General features: G+C 39.7%; 1 protein-coding gene across 2 annotated transcripts in view; it reads right to left on the reverse strand.

Annotated features, from left to right (window-relative positions):
* GRB10 (growth factor receptor bound protein 10) overlaps positions 1-18479 on the reverse strand; it is a 102690-nt gene that overhangs the window by 40355 nt on the left and 43856 nt on the right. Inside the window, exons 3-4 of one of the 2 annotated variants that reach the window (XM_062500009.1) lie at positions 12629-12845; positions 9756-9897 (exon numbers count right to left, since the gene is read on the reverse strand). In XM_062500009.1, coding sequence (XP_062355993.1) covers positions 9756-9897; positions 12629-12845 — 359 coding nt within the window. Of the gene's footprint in view, positions 1-9755; positions 9898-12628; positions 12846-18479 lie in introns of those variants that run through there. The other variant, XM_062500018.1, reaches the window with a different exon arrangement.

Raw genomic sequence — 18479 nt, forward strand, 5'->3', positions numbered from 1 at the left:
TTTAAATGCTGGAAATGGAATGACATTAGCTTCAAGTGCAGCAAGAGCATTTTTCAGCAAAGCATTATGAGTCTGCCTTTTAGAGCATGCTCATTTGACAAGGCTGTAACAAGAGCCAAGGCTCAGCCTCACTTGTAGAGCTTTACAAAACTTTAACAAGCTAGTTTGTTTAAAAAAAAATAAATTCAAAGGTCAGGCATGGGAAAAAAAATACATAGAACAAACCAGCATACAACACAGAAAATCACACTGAGAATATCAAACACAATGTTTTACTTGTATGACTAGATGTAATAGTCCTGTAACATTATTCCTGTAACATTAGCTTTCTTTTCTTTGCCTCATGAAGCGGAGGGTGATCTTTATGTATTTAATGTCTATTTCTTTACAAGCTGTCCCATTCATGTCCAATTCATTATAAGGTGACAGCACTGAAAGAAATATTTTGATTTTCACCTATACACAATCATATAGATGTACGTGTGTGTGTGTGTATGTTTTTATACATATATATATATATATATACTTCAAACATTTAAACATAACACTGCTCTGGAATTTGTGACAACTTAGTAAAAAGCATTCATAAACTGAAGCACAACAGGTATTTTTCAATGCTAAAACTGGGTACCTGATACCTGATGCTTATGAAAGATCCCATCTATAGCTTGCTCAGCAGAACGGAGTACTTGGTAAATGAGAATTGCTGAGAAATCTGTAAAGCTATTTATAAGCTCTTGAAACACTGTGGTTGCCTTGCTTCGCGTAGATTTTAGTAAGCAATAAGGAAAATAAGTGTAGCTGGCAGCAATGTGACAAGTGAGTAACTTCAGAGTAATTAGATGATCTTAAAGTTTGCAGGCAAGGACATGTTCTAAATGACTCATAGAAGCCTAAGGGCAACTTGTCTGAAAAATTAAATCCAGGTGTTTTACTATGGGGACACTTATTTAGCTGAGAATACTCTCATTAATGTTTTGCACCTCCTTTTTTCAGCAATTTTTTTTGTTTTGTTTTTTGGGGTTTTTTTTTTTCCTTTTTTTTGTTTTTTTTTTTTTGCTCCTTATGAATGGCTGTTTCCTATTCTTATTACCTATTCTGGCAAGGATGGTAAGGAAATGTCTGGATGGACAAGGCACACTGTAAACTTTGTGTGTGTGTGTGCAGGGTGAAGCAGTGTCCTCATAGCCCATCTCTAAATAACCCAAAAAACAGAGCAGCTCCTCACTCTGCCCAGACAAGATATCTAGGCAGATGAAAGGGGTATCTGAAAAGACCTGGGTGTTATAAAGTGGCACCTGTTTGGTAAGACACAGAAGCAGCTTTTAAATGTCTCTCCCACTTTCATCCTCTTTTCCCATAAATACTTACTGAACAGTGTTTTCTTTACTGTAAATGAAATCTCACTAGATGTAAGTCTGGTGTGACAAAGCTACTTTATTCACATTCCCCAGAAACATCCCATGCTCAATGTGGGATCTTGGATCCAAATTTCTAGCTGATAGTCAATCCATTTTGTTTCAAAGTGCTATTCATTTCTCCCTCAGCAACACCAGAAGAAACCCAAACACTCCAGGTATGAAGCACAATAGTATTTCCAATTCTGTTGCTTCCTGAAATTCAGCAGGAGAAACCAGCTCCAGTAACCCTGGCAGCAGCAGGGTCTACTACTGGAGAGAATGAACAATTCCAATGACAATGGAGAAACATGAGATGTAGCTTCCATGAACCAATGATGACTTGTCCTTTAGCAAGTCCAAATTAAACTCACTTTTATGTAAATTTTGTAAATGATGTTCAGATTACAACCAGGATGAAGCAAAGATTGAAGGTACTTACATTAATTAAACAAAATTACTTTTTAGTACAGTAAATCTGCACTCCTATTAGGAGGAAGAATAATATAATAAGAATTTGATAGCAATAGGAGGCTATAAATCAAGAGCACAGAGAATTGAAACTCATCCCACAATGATTTAATTAATTCAGTGGTATTCTTCTAATACAAAAATGCTATTAAATTCCAACTGACACTTCCCTCTGTTTAGGAAATGGAACGAAACCATATCTGCAAGCTCTGGCACAATGCAAAAACATCCCACTACCAAAATAATGAACTAACTCCAAGTTCCTTCTGCCCCATGCATCCACACACACAAACAGTACCTAAGTGAAGAGGGACACTTCAAATAGACTTCCACTTCAATCGTGGGCACAGAGCATTGTCCAGAAAATTAAAACAAGTCCAAAGAAGCCTTTTACCTTCTCTGAATGAACAGCATCCCTCCTCACACTTAAGCAACAACTGATGGATTGGAAAGGAACAAACTAAACACTGGCTTTGCCTTCCATCCCTAGAAGTAGATGCCAACAAGCAAGGAAAAACTTGGGTGTCTTCCCAGTCCTGCACTCCATACATCCACAGCATCCACCAGGGATCACCAGCAGCTCAGCAGCAGGTGCCAGCACAGCTGTGCAAGAGCTGCCACAGCTCATCTTGGGAAGGACCTCGAGGTCAACTCACCTACCAGCTGCTGGCAACAAACTGGTGCCACACGGTCACATAGGATACACACAGCAGAAGCTCTAAACTATAAGCTGGTGCTTTCTTTCACCTGCCCCACTGGATAGCAGAGGCCCCAAAAAGCTTCCATCCAAAATGTCTAAAGTTGACCTGAACTCACACCTAGAGTCCAGACAGCACAGATGTCACAGAGACTCAGTGTGGCTATTCCTACTTGGTTGAATGAATCCTTAAAGGCTACCAGCAAAAAGTTATGACTTCTCTGATTCATCTTAACCATTAGTTTATGCTATAATTACAGTCACTCAATACAGTTCTGGGGTTTTATTTAATTCCCTATTGCACTTATGTTTACACCAAAACCCATTGTTGCCTGCCTCACTAGGCACAGAGAGAATTACAATTCCTCTCATATTATGCTTTCCCATTTTTCACTGCCTTCTCAACCTGATCGCTCCTCAGTTCTGTCAATTCCTGATCAAAGCACAGAACAGCAAAATTATATTCTTACTTTGCCATTAATAAAATATAGCAAGAGGAATGTGCAACAAAATGTTCAAAGGCACACATATCTAAGATGCACACACAAAAACGTAGTACGAACACACTAACGCAGTTACTGGTGCAAATACCATGGACTACTCAGTGTTATTACTGTGCAAGAGCTTTTTAAAACAACATCAAAAATTACTGTGTGGCTGGAGAGCCAGTGGGGGTACCAGCACACAGGGAGCAAGGCAGGCTTGGGCCAGGTCAGTTCCACCCTGCCCTGTGTGATGCACAGTGTGTTCTCTGCTGGTTCTGAGCACACAGCCATCCTCCCAGCACACCCCCACAGCCAGAGCATCACTTCCAGGTAGGGAGCCGGGCCAGCCTTGTGTCATTAGAAACAAAAAAAATCCCAACAAATAAAGTCTTGGGTTTGATCATGAGATGCCCTTAATATTTCCAGTAATTCATGTTGGGACTGTAACTACTGTTCTGGCACTTCCCAAAAAAGCAAGAACAAAGAGACTCATTTCTTTCTACCACAAAGCTTCTCACTGTAAGAAGCATGACGAAGGAGAAACAGCAGCTTTGTCTCTGTGCTGATCCCAGTCCCCAGCAGGGCACATGCAGGGCTCCAGCTGGAGAGCTGCAGACCCGCCTGGTGACCATAACTAACAGCACCGAGGGCTGCTGGCCTTGAGCTTAGCCCAGAAGGCTCATCAGACCACAAGACATTCATCACTCTCTTCTTCAGTAATGAGTAAATGCGACTTTCAGAACGATGTGAACTCACCCCCACCCTGATTTCAGGACAACATGTTTCCACCAGAGAGGACATAACATGACAAGTAATGCAACATCCTTCTGACACTGCGCATCAAATCAAGCTCATTTAGTTTGGGAAAGTGTTATTTCTCCAAATGACAGAGGGGCACCCAAAGGCCTGCTTTCTTGCAGTTACATCACAGCCCTGCAGCAGAGGCCTGCTCTTTCCCTACTTTTTTCCAAACACAATTGCAACTGCCTTTAAAAAAAGCACCTGAGTTAAACATGCTGCAGAGCAATTTATGTATGATTTATTTATGTAGCATAAGAGACTTTCATCAAGAAAGATTTGAGAGAAACAACATGATGTGTCATGGCAGATACTCATGAAAACCCATGTTTTAAAGTTGGGCCAAAGCAAATGCCTGGACTTGGACCTAAGGAAATGACCAGATTATATCCAGCTATAGGTTTGGCCCGTTTAGAGAAAGTAATTCCCTGCTGACTCACTTAGATGTCAGTATTTATTTTCAAAATATCTTGTTGCTAAAGATTTTTCCACTGAAGGATCAAGTACAAAACTTGCTGTGACACATGAAAAATATTTACTACATAATGCCTTCATTATACAGAAGTTAATATTTTTATACAGCTTCTCTTTAGAAAATCAACATCCTCATCTTCAAAAGACCCAATATAAAAGTTTTATGGGAAGAAAAAGAAAAAAATATGCATCATAACGTGTAATTAGAACAATAAAAACTAAGAAGTCTGTTTACACAAGTTCCCTTGAAGGGTAACTAAATCCAGAAAAAAGAATGACATTAATTCATAGCCATTTGTGAATTTAATTTGCTAGAAAAGAGTAAATAATTTGGGTACATCAAACTGCTTTTTGGAAGTTTGCCTGGGCTGTATAGAGGGGGGATGTGAGAAATTTGCCCTATTTTTACAGCTGAAAGCTTCATTGACTCACACAAGATACTTAAGCCTAATATCCTGTGGCATTGCAGTGACCTACATGTAATTATTGCATGCTTTTTCCAAAATATTTGTACACAACCAGAAATTATAGCCTAAGTTACCAACTAGCTCTTCGTTTATACCAGCAACACAAAGATGGACTTCAACTGGCACTAAGGTAGCCGTCTGATGTTTTTAGCAATCTTTTGGACAAATGTTTGGTCTTGGTTTGGTGCAATTTTCTGGTTTCCATTTTTCTTAGGAAAACATATTTATCCTGTTAAGTAAACAATGTGTTAAAAACTTTCAGCTGCCCCTTCTCCTGGCCTGCAACCACTGCCCCTCCTCAGACGTGAGGTGGTTTTGTGTTTGTAGGTGTGCATGTAGGTATACATACGAAGATGTGAGGAAAAGGGAGAGAAAAATATCAAGTGGTCTTGCAATGCCCCTGGTGTCACCCAGACCATGTCCTTCCTGCTCATGCCTTTTCCTGCCCTTCCTAAGCATGGAAAGTGGGAGTGCTCTCAGAGGTCTGCTGAAGTTTTGGGCTCTGCGGTGATGTGCAGATGGATGACACTCAGAGGACAATCAGGCACATGATGAAGAGGGGAGTGTTTGGGCATGCACTGATCAGGGAGCTCCTCTCCTGTCAGCCTCCTGTCCATGCTCACAGACAACTCTGCTCTCAACTCAAGGATTTAGGAGTTGTTTGTCAGCTACCACTTGAAGGATCATGGTTTCCCCAAGCACAAGACATCTGTGCTGTCCCACTCACCACACCAGCAACTGAAGTAGCTACTGACTCAGCAGCACAACCAGTTGGTACTTTTCATCCAGGTGTTCACCAGCTGGTTGGCCACATTTACTAAAACTTCAGCTGTGCCAGTTCCTGCAGACCCATGTGCTGTTCACTATTAACAACACGACATGCAACATTTTTCACTGCAAAACTAAGCTCAAAGTAGGTCATTTCCACCTGCAGACCTGTAATAAAGGATCATACTGCTGAACTCCAAAGAGGCATGTATCTCTTTAATTACAAATAATTTTTGAATGTCTATAACCAAGTTTGTTTGGTCACACAATCCTACTAGCACAGATGCTGCCACTGTGGATGTTGTTCAGTGCAGGATAGACTTTGAAATCTAACCTCAAAGTTCACAGTTAATTCTCTACTAAGTCTTTTACTACTAAATAATGTGCCAGTTTCACAAGCTTCATATGCTCAGAAAAAAATTATCCACAAGATTAAGGTCTTTTTCTAAAGTAAATAAGATTATCCAGAATTTAAAAAAAAAAAAAAGAAAAGAAAACCCAAAAACTCTAACAAGCAAATCTTAAATTATTTCAATAAGCCTAACACACTCAAGTTTTGCCTCCCAGATTGGTTCTCCCATTAAATGACTGTCTCATTTGCCTACACATGCTTTAGTTTTGTGCTAGTACTGAAGACCTGTTATTTCCCACTGCTGTCTTCTGGGGAGCTGCTGCAGTACACAGCCATCATCTCTAAAAGCAATATTCAGTGCCTGACTGGCAGCAGAGTTAGAGGTGGAATACTGCTTCCTGCTCTGGTGAAATTAGTACCATTACCTAACAGACTTCACAGAAATATTTTCAAAAATATGAAATTGTTGCATTTTTTGAGTACAATAAAGAAAATGCTTTGTCACCATGAGAAGACAGAAAAAAAAACTTAGCACAAAAAAGTATGAAAGGTTTATTACAGTTATTTTTCACTGTTTTACTGTTTTTACCTTTCTTTTCTGAGCCAAGAGTATGAAATAAATGCAGAGTAGTGCATAAAGAAATGCTGTGAACTACTTGTTAAAGAAAAAGCAGTAGTAACTGCACCAAAAAAAATCAGAAAGAGACTCAGAAATTTCTTGTTGCTTCTATCTCAGGCTCCAGCTACAGAATAAAATTTTGCGTATGAGGCAAGACAATATAAATTTTTTCAACCAAAAATATAATTCAAACTTTATGACCTGAAAGTTCCTTTACTCACTCTTTCATTCACACATGAATCCTTTTCCTATAGGGAACAATATACTGGGAAAACATATAACTTTTGGTAAAACTTGAATAGAGCTGGAATTTCTTTATGCCTAAGGTTTGCCAATATGACATGAAACTCTTCTGTGTTTAACAAGACTGAATCTTCAAATTCCTCTTGCATAACCACTACTAGATTTTATCACTGCAGAGTTGTATTTACAATTATGAAATAACACTGAGGTGTTCCAGGAGGAACAATACTAACATTTCCTTTCTTATGAAGTCATCAGACCCTCCAGTTTCCCAGTGATCTCTCTCCTGTTTCACATGGTCAGCAAACAAGACACTCACTTCTTTCTGAAATCCCTAAAAGCCACATTAACCTGAGACCCTCTCAAGTGCCACAAATAGAGCTGATCAAAGGCAGCACTTCCTCCACACCATCTGTGTGCCATGATGCCCTGTGTGATCAGAGCTGCAGCACTGCTGGCTGGAACTGCTCTTTGCTTATTTACCTGTAAATTCTTGAGAAGCACCAAAGGAATTCACTAGCACCTCATAAATCCCATGTAAACAGAATGGCTCGTTCCCATCTCCAATTTTAATCCGTGTTCATAATTTGCAAGCAGAGAACCTGAAATTAAGCATCTTGATGTTTTACCTTGGTTAGGACTTAACATTGTATTTATATTTTCCTTAAAGCACCACTTATTTTCCCTAACTGCCAGGCATTAAGACTTGCTATTGCAGTCCCTTAACTAAGCTCATCACTAGTTTTATTAAACAGTAGCTTGTATTGTATTGACAGACATTTATCTCAGCCAGAGCATATCCTAAAATCATTTACTCAAATTCCCAAACTCTACATTTTTAATGGGTTGAAGTTGGAAAAATGTATAACGTTTCTTAAGCTACTAATGATTTTTTTACTCTTGATGTTTAGCAGACTCCCATGACAGGAACTAAAACTGAGTTAAACAAATTACAAGGAAGCTGAACAGAGAGATTATTTTGTTACCCAGGGATATTCCATGTTTAAACCTGAGGCAGTTTTCTTCCTTCATGAAGAAACCAAACCTACTCTCTTTTACCTTTACTGTTAATACTTTAAAACTAGAAGGTTTTTTTTCAGTTTGTTTCTCTAACCCTTCATTAAAGAGAGCAAAATACTTTGTTAGAAAGGAAAAGAACACTTGGCTATTCTTCCCTCACCCCAAGCCAGTGTTTCTCAACTGCCTCCAATGAGCTGATATCCTGAAACACAGTGCATTTGCATCTAAAAAAGAAACCATTATTGCCCAACAAGCTTTACCTCCTAAGCTTGTATCTTAAAATGTTTTACCACTATAATGGATTATCTTTGATTTAAAAATTCAGCAGCAAGCATGTCTATACAATATAAATTATTTCATTTTAGGCTTCCAAAACATCTGTCAAAATTTTCTCTTTAAAGTAAAGTAGAATAATTTTAAATTAAATTAGAAGGTAAAACTTGGGGAAAGAAAAGATCTTCTATTCTGCCTTTATAGCCATCTTCTTACATACATTAAAAGACTGATTATTTTTATATTTATCTGCTGTTAAACCACTGGTTTCTAAATTCCATCAGAAACTGACTCACAGATCATTTGGGGTTCCTTAAGGTTTTACAGAGCCAAGTTAAGGGTGGCTTGGGTAATTTTAGTAAAACATACATCTAAAAGGCAAAGAAACTCTGAATCCAGGGAATATTTGGAGAGGTAAACACAGGTTCATCAGAAACTAAAGTTTATTTCAGAAAGACAGCTGTGCTGCTGTCCTGCTGGCAAGTGCCAGGAGGTGGAATTGCCCCTGGTTTTATCTCCCCAGAGTCACATCAACACTGCCTTGGCAAAAAAACCTCTCTGCTTAGCCAGTACCTGGGTCACTGACAGACCCCTGTGATAAATTCCCAATGGGATGGCTCAATTTTTTTTTCCCCCAGGGCATGATTTGGTTACCTGTCTGTCTTGTATCTGTAAGAAATACAGTAAAACCAGTGGAGATGCAGTGTGTCTCTCAGGAAAGGAGGCAGATGTTTATGGTGCTGTAACGCAACACAGAACACGCCAGGGCACACACGTGGGTCTACTGCTTGTAGCTGAACTGTCCACCCAAGCCCTTTATCTCTCAGAGATGATGTAGGAGCTAATTACAAACTAATTCAGCAGTGACACAGAACTCCTCAAAATTTTGGGTACTCAAGGACAGAATTGGTGTAAGCCAATAGTCAGAGTAACCCATCCTTTCATTGCCATGCAGGTCAGCACAGTTTACAAAATAAAGGTTTCTTAGCCCAGCTTTAGTCTTGAAGTGCGCTTGAGGAATGATACAAAACAAGATGATGCTTTCTTATAGACTGGAGTAGGACAGAGAAGAAAAACTGCTGTGTTGCTGAGGTTACTGCTGTGGACCACTTGAGAACTCAGTCTGGGCTATCTTAACTGGGCCAAGAATCCAGAAAATTACTCCACCAGCCTTCCCTGGGACAACCTTCCCTTTAAAACCTGTTACAATGAGCTGTGCCTAGTTATAAGCTCTAAGAACACCTTTTTGAGCAGCTGCATGAAAAATAGCAAATAAAGCACTACCATGTCTTTAAAGAATTCAGCTGTTCAGTGTTTTTGTGGCACCTAGAATATGCAGTATAAAAGGCACAGATCATCATCCAATTCTAAGCTAATTCATTTGACTTCAGAATTAGTAAAATTTTAGGTTGAATAACAAAATTTGAAGATATAAGCACTACTGCTCCATTCACAACATGCATTTATCTGAAAGAGGCTTACTTCATTTTTACACTTCTTTCTTACAAACCTTTCCAAAAATGGCCTGAAGCCTATTTGAAGATACTCTCTCGGCCAGTGCTGCCCTACTCACAGACAAAGTCTACAGGTGTTTTCACTTATCTGGAAGATTTCTTTCTGCCTTCAAAATGAAGTAGTCCATTGCTGGCCTGCACGCAAATGGATGACCCAAAGCTTCATCCCATACTCACATGCTTACTAGCAGGTTGACTCTGAGGTAAAGATCCAGGGGCCAGCACTGGAGAGCTTGCAGGGCTACAAAGTTCTGGGAAGGGATTTGGGATGGCTGGCAAAGATGATGTTCGGAATTGCTGTTCTTCTTCTTGAAGACGCCTATAAACACAGAAGCACTATGAATTAAGAGGAGCAAACTGGCATCACTAGACCTGGCTCTCCTGCCCCAGCATTTGTAATAATGACACTAAAGACAGGGAATCAAACTCACTCTTTTTCTAGGTAACTACCATACAGTTACAGCAACTCCCAGCACAGAGTAGGTAATTGCATGTAAAAAATGACCAGTCAGGCATCTATGCTTGTTTCGTTGCTCATAATTTGATTACTTGGGTGAGTAACAGAGGTAACTGTGCAAATAAAATAAACAGGAATATCAGTCTGTACTCACTGTTGTAAGCACTAGATTACAAGCTTAAGCTGTGTGTGCCAGAAAGTCAGTAAAGCTCTTCCAAACCAATGTGAAAGAGGAGAAAACAATGGCAGTCAGTCAGACCCAAATTCCAAGTGGATTTGAAAACAAACATGTACCCCACAGTAAAATTCTCTAAGCTGACACTTAAACCAACATTGTCACCTCATTATAATACCAGATTCTATCTCCAAGCAAGTCGACATTTCCTGGAGAAATGAAAATGCAAAGACTTTAGCAAAAGCTTCAGCAATAAGCTGGAATTACACCCTCCCACCTTATGCCCATTGTACAGTTACAGTTCAGACAAGTTTGCATCCACCTAAGTATGCCTCATGAGTCTACATATAACAGAGTTTCAAGTTCCAGATTATAGTACACCTACAGTGCCCACACCAACAAAAGAAAAACTAAAACCTACCAGAAAAACTGTAAGACCGATTCACGACTACACAGATGGCTTTTGGTTTCCCTGCTGCCAGGGCATCACCACTGAAGATGCACTAGCTGACTGCAGCAGGCTGCCCTTCAATGCCTAAGCAGAAGGCACCATCTAGTGGCAATCATGAAAGTTTCCAAATCAACTAACTCATGGATTTGAAAGGCAATCATTAAAAACTCGGTTTGCTCTCATTTTTCTGCATGCCTTCAGCAAGCAGAGCCTCCTTAGCAGAGCTGCCTGAGAGACAACTGCTGGCTTTGTCCCTGGCAGCACGTCCCACTTTGGGTACTCTCACTGCCTTGGCCTGTACCAGATGGTACAGGAGGATGACAAAATTTAACTACTGTGAAATATGCTCCATGGGTAACTTTGTCCTGCAGTTTAGCTGCCTTGGTGTTCCATGAGTGACTCTTAAAATCTGGGGGGTTGCAATAAATAGCAGCTTCCAACTGTAACTATGAACTATGCCAACAACTATTTGACCTGCTTCGTTCTTTTTTTATTTTTTGTGCTCCCTATGTGTGCAGTTCTCTGTAGTACAGGGTAAAATGACAGTGTAAGATTTCTTCAGGCCACTAGACATGTCATATCTATACAACAGTGTGCCGTAATGCAAGTTTTTGACTGACCTCCACTATAAGAAGTGGAGCCACAGATTCAGTATAATTAAAAAGGTGTGGTTTCCTGAAGCTGGGAATTCTCTGTGCTGTGCTCTGCTGTGCATGTACTGTTGCCAGTGGATCATTTACTTCGTAACTGATACACACAAAATCCTGTGCTCCTCGGAGACCACAGTCAATCACCCTGTTCTGGTGGCAAACAAGATGGGTCCAGATAACCCTGAAGAGAAGCTTCATCATAACCTTCTTTGATGATGATAAACACAGGATGTTCTGGTGTGCATGGAAGTACAGATTTCAAAACGGCAGAGTGTTCTCAAAATAAAAGTTGCTAAGTTTTTAAATACCAAAAATAATTTAAGTGTTTGGGCAGAGATATTTACAAAACATCAACAGTTACAGTACTCCAGAGAATACATTTTCTAGTAAAGCCCCATTCGATGTTAACTATGAAATACCTGTAGAACTGATGGCACCATCAGCTGACTTAGTTGCACTGCACACCCATTCAAATAGAAAAGCTTCCCATAAGCAATACATCAGCGTAAACAGTTAGAAGCCATCACTTCCACACTTGGAATTTTTCTTGTATTATATTATTACTTTTCACTTCCTTCAAAGAAGAAGCTGTTAGCTAGTAGGAAAGAAATTAATTTACCTACTCATGCTAACAGGAGCTCCCTTCCTCCTGCTGCCTAAAAAGATTTTGAGAACCGGTACATCACCTATATACTCTCCCACCACCATCAAGAGTTTTCCACTAGAAACCTGAATTTCAGTCCTCAGCCTTACAACAAGAGACAAGTTTAACACTTTATTTTGGTAATGACTTACACAGTGCACTCAAGTGAGTGAGTTGAAAGTGCTCTGGGAAGAACAGATAAATAACTAAGACATGCTCCATTTTTGTTTGTTGGTCTTAAACCATTCAGGAAACCTCCATAGAGAGGCACTTTCTGTATATTAAAAGCAGTTGAGCACAGCCTCATCTATCTACCTGATCTGTTATGTTTAATAAAACCTATAGGCTGCCAATAGATATCAGACTCAAGAGCACTGGTTTTAACAGTTTGGAAAAAAAACCCCAACAAATATTGATATAGCTTCTGTCAATTGGCAAAAATGACATGCTTCTACCAATCAGCTACTGCAGAAACATCAAGACTTGTCTAAAAGAAGGGTGATAATACATGGAAATATTATGTCCTTCACCTACTTAGTACGTTTTTCTATGCAAAAACCCAGTCTAGCACTATTAAGTTCATAAACAAAGCGTATCTCCTGTTTAGAAACACAGTTCTTTTGAAGCCAGCTCACGACAACTTCTGGGATAGGAGGCGAGCGCCTTGTCCCTACCTGACTGCCATGATGCGCACGGGTTGGGAGCGCTGCACCTTCTGCCTGGGGGACATGGGCTGCAGGGTGCCGGGGCCCGGCGAGGGCAGCTGGCTGCGGCTCAGCTGGCCGTTCTGAAGGAGCGGAGCGGTTTCCGACTGCACGCTGCACGTAGAGTATAAGCTTTCAAACGAGGAATTCATGTCGTTCACCAAAGCTTCCAGGTCCACGTCGTCATCTGAAAGACGAAGTAAAGGCAGCGTAACGCAGCTGGAAGTCCCAGGCAAAGGAAACGCAACAAGAGCAAAGAAAGTTTCAGTAAAACTATCAGATAATTATTTAACTACATTTTTACAGTGCAAATTATTGTTGCAGAAATAACATATTTCTTTTAGAGTAGAAAGCCACAACTAGTAAGAGCCAGCAATGGACATTTGTTTTGTCTTTCATGGTGAAAAGCTATGGACACAGAATAAATATTACAGTATTTACTATGTATATGTGTGTGTGTGTTTGTGTGTGTATATGTGTGTGTATTGAATTAGAATTTGGTGGGATTTTTAATAATGACAATGCTAATGTGAAGCACCACTTCACTTACTGATAAACTGCCATACATTTCCAAAGCACATCACTTACAAATACCTCAGTTTGGCATAGTAATGTATCAAGTTTAGATTGTCCAACACTGTAATAAATACTTTGCAAGACCGAATAATTGAGAAGAAAAAAAAACAAGACAGTGCTGCAGTGCTGGAAGACATCATTATACAAGTGATCATTGTATCTTGTTAAAAATCCTACCATATTTTTTTGATATGGTATTTTGAAAGGCAGTCCAACAACTTTCATATAAAAAGACCTATCCCTGCTCTTGCAGTGTGATAGATGAACTTCTGCCTTAATGAGTACAAAGTAAATCAGCCAAGGATGTGGTGTGGCTGGCTGGAGGAACATCAGTCCCTAAAAAGGGCACCAACCTTTCTATATACACCACCTTACCTCACTGTAAATAAGTAACATGTGCTCAATCATTCCTCCTTAACAATCATAATTACTCTGCAAGACAAAGAGAACTCTGCAAGCCCTTTGCACTAACCACTCTCTGAACTCCTCTTGCAGAACACTGCAATTACTCCCCAGCCACACATTACATCACTCCCTATCAGGAGTGCAGCGGGCTGATGAACACACACATCGATATCTGCTTCTGGTTACAGCATAGCCACTGCCTGAACAGCTACTCCCGACCAAAGAGAGCTTTGTGCAGCCAAAAATGTGCCCTCATTTTCCAGCTCTATCAGCTGGCCTGCCAAAACACACCATTGCTGCCTGCAAACTTTCTGTCTCACAAAACCCTTCATGACAGGGACAAAAAGTAGAGACAAGCAATGGAGCTGGCAAACACACAGTGCTATGCAGCTTAAACACACTGTATTTTCCCATATCCATTCTTTTGCCATGTTTTCTAGGTAAATTAACCATCAGAAGCAGCTTGCAACCGGCTGCAACCATTTTCTTTTAGATGCCATAAATTATTTTGTACAAATATCACACTTCTTGAGGATATAATTTGAAAACAGCATCACTCAATTTCTGTCCACCAACAACATGCCCTGATAACCATAATGAGATCTGAACATGTCATTTACATGGCAATTGTTTTGGGATGCTGATAACCTCCACTCTCGGTGAACAAAAGACATGCTCAGAATTAAACAGGTTTCTGTTCACGCCCCTACACCTGAGCTCTATTTAGTGACCACATTTCCCACTGAAAGTCAGTAGGCTCTTTGCTATATAGTGACAGCTGCTTAGCCTTCACTTAGAATGTGCTCAGGAGGATTTCAAGGTTTGAACATATGTCAAAAAAAAAAAAAAATAAAGAAGAAAACCACATCACCCCATAAACAGGTTTCTTCCTTTCAATTCTTTATGGTAATTTCCCTCAATTTTTGCATTTAACAGCTACTACACTACTACTAAGACCCATCTTCACTAGGTTACACCACCTTCTCTGTATGTCAGCTAGTTGATGCATTTTCAACAATCTAAGCTTTGCTTTGTTTGGACAAAGTCAACAATAATTTTCCTGCTATTTTTAGTGATCTTGCGACAGAGCTGCAATTTAAATTTCATTCCATCCTCCAGATTCTTATCCTATTTGGAGAGGACGTATCAAAAATACTTCTTGCACAATCACAGGGGAACCACAGAAGTAGGAGTATAAAGAGGGAGAGGCTGAATTACAAGGCTTTTAAATTTTATCATTCATCTAAAGTACCAAGCTGTAGGGTGTCAGGTGGCTGTCCAAGTAAAAGCTTAGGGGCTGGATGTAGGAGCCATAAAAGACAGCCCCTCACCACAGAGGTAGGGAGTAAATTACAGCAACTAACAGCAATTGTTTAGGATGGTGAAAAGTAGAAAGAGAAGAAAGTCGAGGTATATATTCGGTGCAAGTCGGTATGGCTTGGTCCCTGGGGGTGCTAGTTTCTTAAGAATTTAGACAAAGCTATTAGCATGCAAATCATTAAGTTTTCAGATGACTGTAACCTGGAAGGAATGATTAAGAGTCATCTCAAGCAATCCCTGAAAAAGCAAATAGCTGCACAGGTGTCTTATGTAGCCTAATATGCATAAAATGAGGCACTTCATGCAAAACACTAAGCAAAACAAGTACATAGTTTAAAGCATTAAAATACCATTAGCAGGCTTTTAAGTATATCAATTACACACCTAAATTCAATTTCTAACAGGACAGGCACTGACAAGGTGCATATAGAGTTCTCCTAATAATATGCTGCACTGCAGTCCAGAATCTGGTTTCACTCCTCTGTCAGCTCCTTTTCTCTGTGGGTTCAGCACTGTTAATAATAGCCCTCAGTCTTGCCATAAAACCTTTGCAGGAGCAAAAGATCCTTAAGATCCTTAATCTTTTTGAAGACAAAGCCTGCAATCTTGAATTTCATACAGTTTCATTTCTATACAATGGCATTTACTACTAAATACCATTATGTTTTGGACAGATTTCAGCATGATGCAATAGGAAACCTCACTGCTGTAGCCTACACCTCGGAAGTGCCAGCAGATGTCTCAGCCTGCCAAGTAATCCAGTATGTTACTGTGATGGCCCTCCACAGAGAGCCATCAAAACAAAAATCAAAGAAGCCCTCCACAGGATTTCTAACTGTTTCATCCATATGCAGGTATACTGTTCAGATGGGTATTTCACTATATAATGTGATCCTACAAAGCACCTTTTTTTTTTCTTTACCAACCACTGAGATCCTGCCTCCATCAAGACAACCCTATGCAGAAAAAAAAAAATACGTTGACAAAACTGACTTTGAGAAGGCTTGCTAGTTAACAGCAACATTTGTAAATCATTGGATTTCAAGCCAGCACAGCACCATGCTGGTGGTCCTCAGTTTTGTGACTGACCTGAAAGAATCTAGCAGGAAGAGTTGCAAGTATCTGAGGAGTTTCCAGCTCCCCACATATCTTGCATAACTGCACTTCCAGGGATACAAAATTATATTTTCCTTAATCTGTATTGAATTCTGCCATAAGATCAAGGAGTACAAATGTGGATATTCAAGGTCCATTATTCCATTTCAACTGAATGGCACAGAGGCTACATTCACTTCCATGCACAAACATGCAAGCAGCTCTTTTGACTGTCATTATTAAAGGAGAACACTTGCAAAACCTAGCTCTGACATGCTTCTGGTGGTGGACAGGGTGCTGGCAGTTTTGTAGACTTGTGAGAAATGTTCTTTCCCAAACTAGAACCAAAGTGCACACACTGGCAGCTGTCTGAACTTCCTTTTGTTTCTTTGCCCACAACTTGTTAAACTTTGGCTTTGTTCAGAAACCAGCTCCACTAGATGTTGCAAGTAATATTTTTGGTACAGTAAATCATGATTTCAATTACAAGTAAAGGTTTAAAAGTTCAATTCAAGGAAAGAGGAAAACTTTGTTACAAAAAGTCTATTAAGCTAGTGAGGTAGGCTATCATGCTCCATTAAAAAAACAAAAAGCACCTTGAATACATTTTTAATGTTTTCAGCATAACATAGGAGGGACGATAACCCCTAAATTGGGCCTAAGCAAACTTTAATCTGTACTTAACCATGTCCCACTTGCCTGTCTGCTTCTAGCCCTTCTCTATCCCCTAGATCCTCATTTATTTACTTATTTTGGTAGTTGTTTGCCTTGACATGTAAAGCTCAGCTAACAAGACTAAGCAGGATCCCACTTATTCTGAAGCGACATAAAGCTGAAATGATCATGCTCATCTTCAGCTGTGCCAGCTTCCTGAAGAAAGCAGGTATTTTCATGGCTGTCAAGGGGCTCACTGCATTACAGAAATTCTATTTATTGGAAAAGAGATGAACAAGGAAAGAATCTCAGCTTTGGACTACAGACCAGGATGCACTTAATGTTGCTAAGTGATAGTTCAGCAAATACCCTTCCCTCTCATATGTGGTCCACAGTTCATAGGGAACACTTTGAAAAACACCACAGCGCCTAAATTTAGCTGTGATTTAAGAGGCTTGTAAAAACATTTTATTTCAAGAAATATTTTCCTTCTTGTTTGCTCATTTAATCATCCAGCATTATTTCTCAGTTCCCAGCATTATCAGTTCCCAGAGATAACTGATGCAAGAGCTACTAGGAATTCAGTAGATTTATAAAAATACTACAGCACTTTTCTGTCTCCATGGAAGTCTGATACTACATGAAACCAAACAGCACATATATAAACAAGTCTTTGATACAGTAAGACAGCTGTTGGCTGATAACCTACTCCTATTTGACAATCTAACACCAGCAATCAGTTCACCAAAACGAGTTTCAGAGAAGCACATTCAAGAGCCATCTTGACAAAACAAAAAAAGTTAAGATATACCCAATATAAGACTTTACTGAAGTTAGCTGAGTAGAACATGGTACCCAAATTGTGAGCAGCCCCTCCAGCACATATGAATTAACCCTCAAAGAGGCAGAGGGAAACAGTGAAAGAAAAGGAACACACAGCTGCATACAGCCTCCTATCCTGCATTGATGATACAGTGAAACACTACGTAAATCACAGGTGATACAGGGAAAATACATTTATACTAAAATGAACAAAACTGTACCAGAATTTGAAAAGGGGGGAAAGAAAAGACATATAAAATACCTGTGATATCTACGTCAAGATCCTGTTTCAAATCCTCTAAAACCACACGTAAGTTATTCTGATTCATACCGATAATGCAATTATGTTTTGCAAGGGTTTTGAAATTATGGAAATCTCATGTTTTACAACCAAAAATGCAGGTAAGGATTACCACAGTGAGATGTGTATACAAACACCTTTTATAAGGCAACCTCTCATATTAAGGGGATCCCTTGCACAAGAGCACTGCAGCACGTCCCTCCAGTACTGTGTCCAACTGCCATTTTGAAAAGACTTTTCAGAAATGTCCATCACTAAATTTTTTTGAAAGTATACTATTACTGGCAACACACAGTTGTAATGATGCAAAAAGAAGTCCATTCCAGGTAACACTCATACTCTATTACTTTCTCCCTCTGAGCATGTAACTACACTTGCTATGTTTACACAAATGTCTCATATCCCTCCATACCCTGGTTTCAGCTTCCACTAATGCCACAGGCACCAGTTGATCTGCAATTTTCATACAACTGGTATCCACAGCCCCCTACAGATGCATGTATTTAGTACTTGGCAGCTTCTACACCTCCGAGAGACGCATGCAACAGAAGGTGGATGATAATAAGCAGATCTCTTGCAATTTTTTTAAAACCACAGTGTCCTCCACAGTGATGCTACAGCTAAATTACACCCTCTGTTCACAATATC

This window comes from Cinclus cinclus, chromosome 1 (assembly GCF_963662255.1).
Source record: "Cinclus cinclus chromosome 1, bCinCin1.1, whole genome shotgun sequence".
Taxonomy (NCBI): domain Eukaryota; kingdom Metazoa; phylum Chordata; class Aves; order Passeriformes; family Cinclidae; genus Cinclus; species Cinclus cinclus.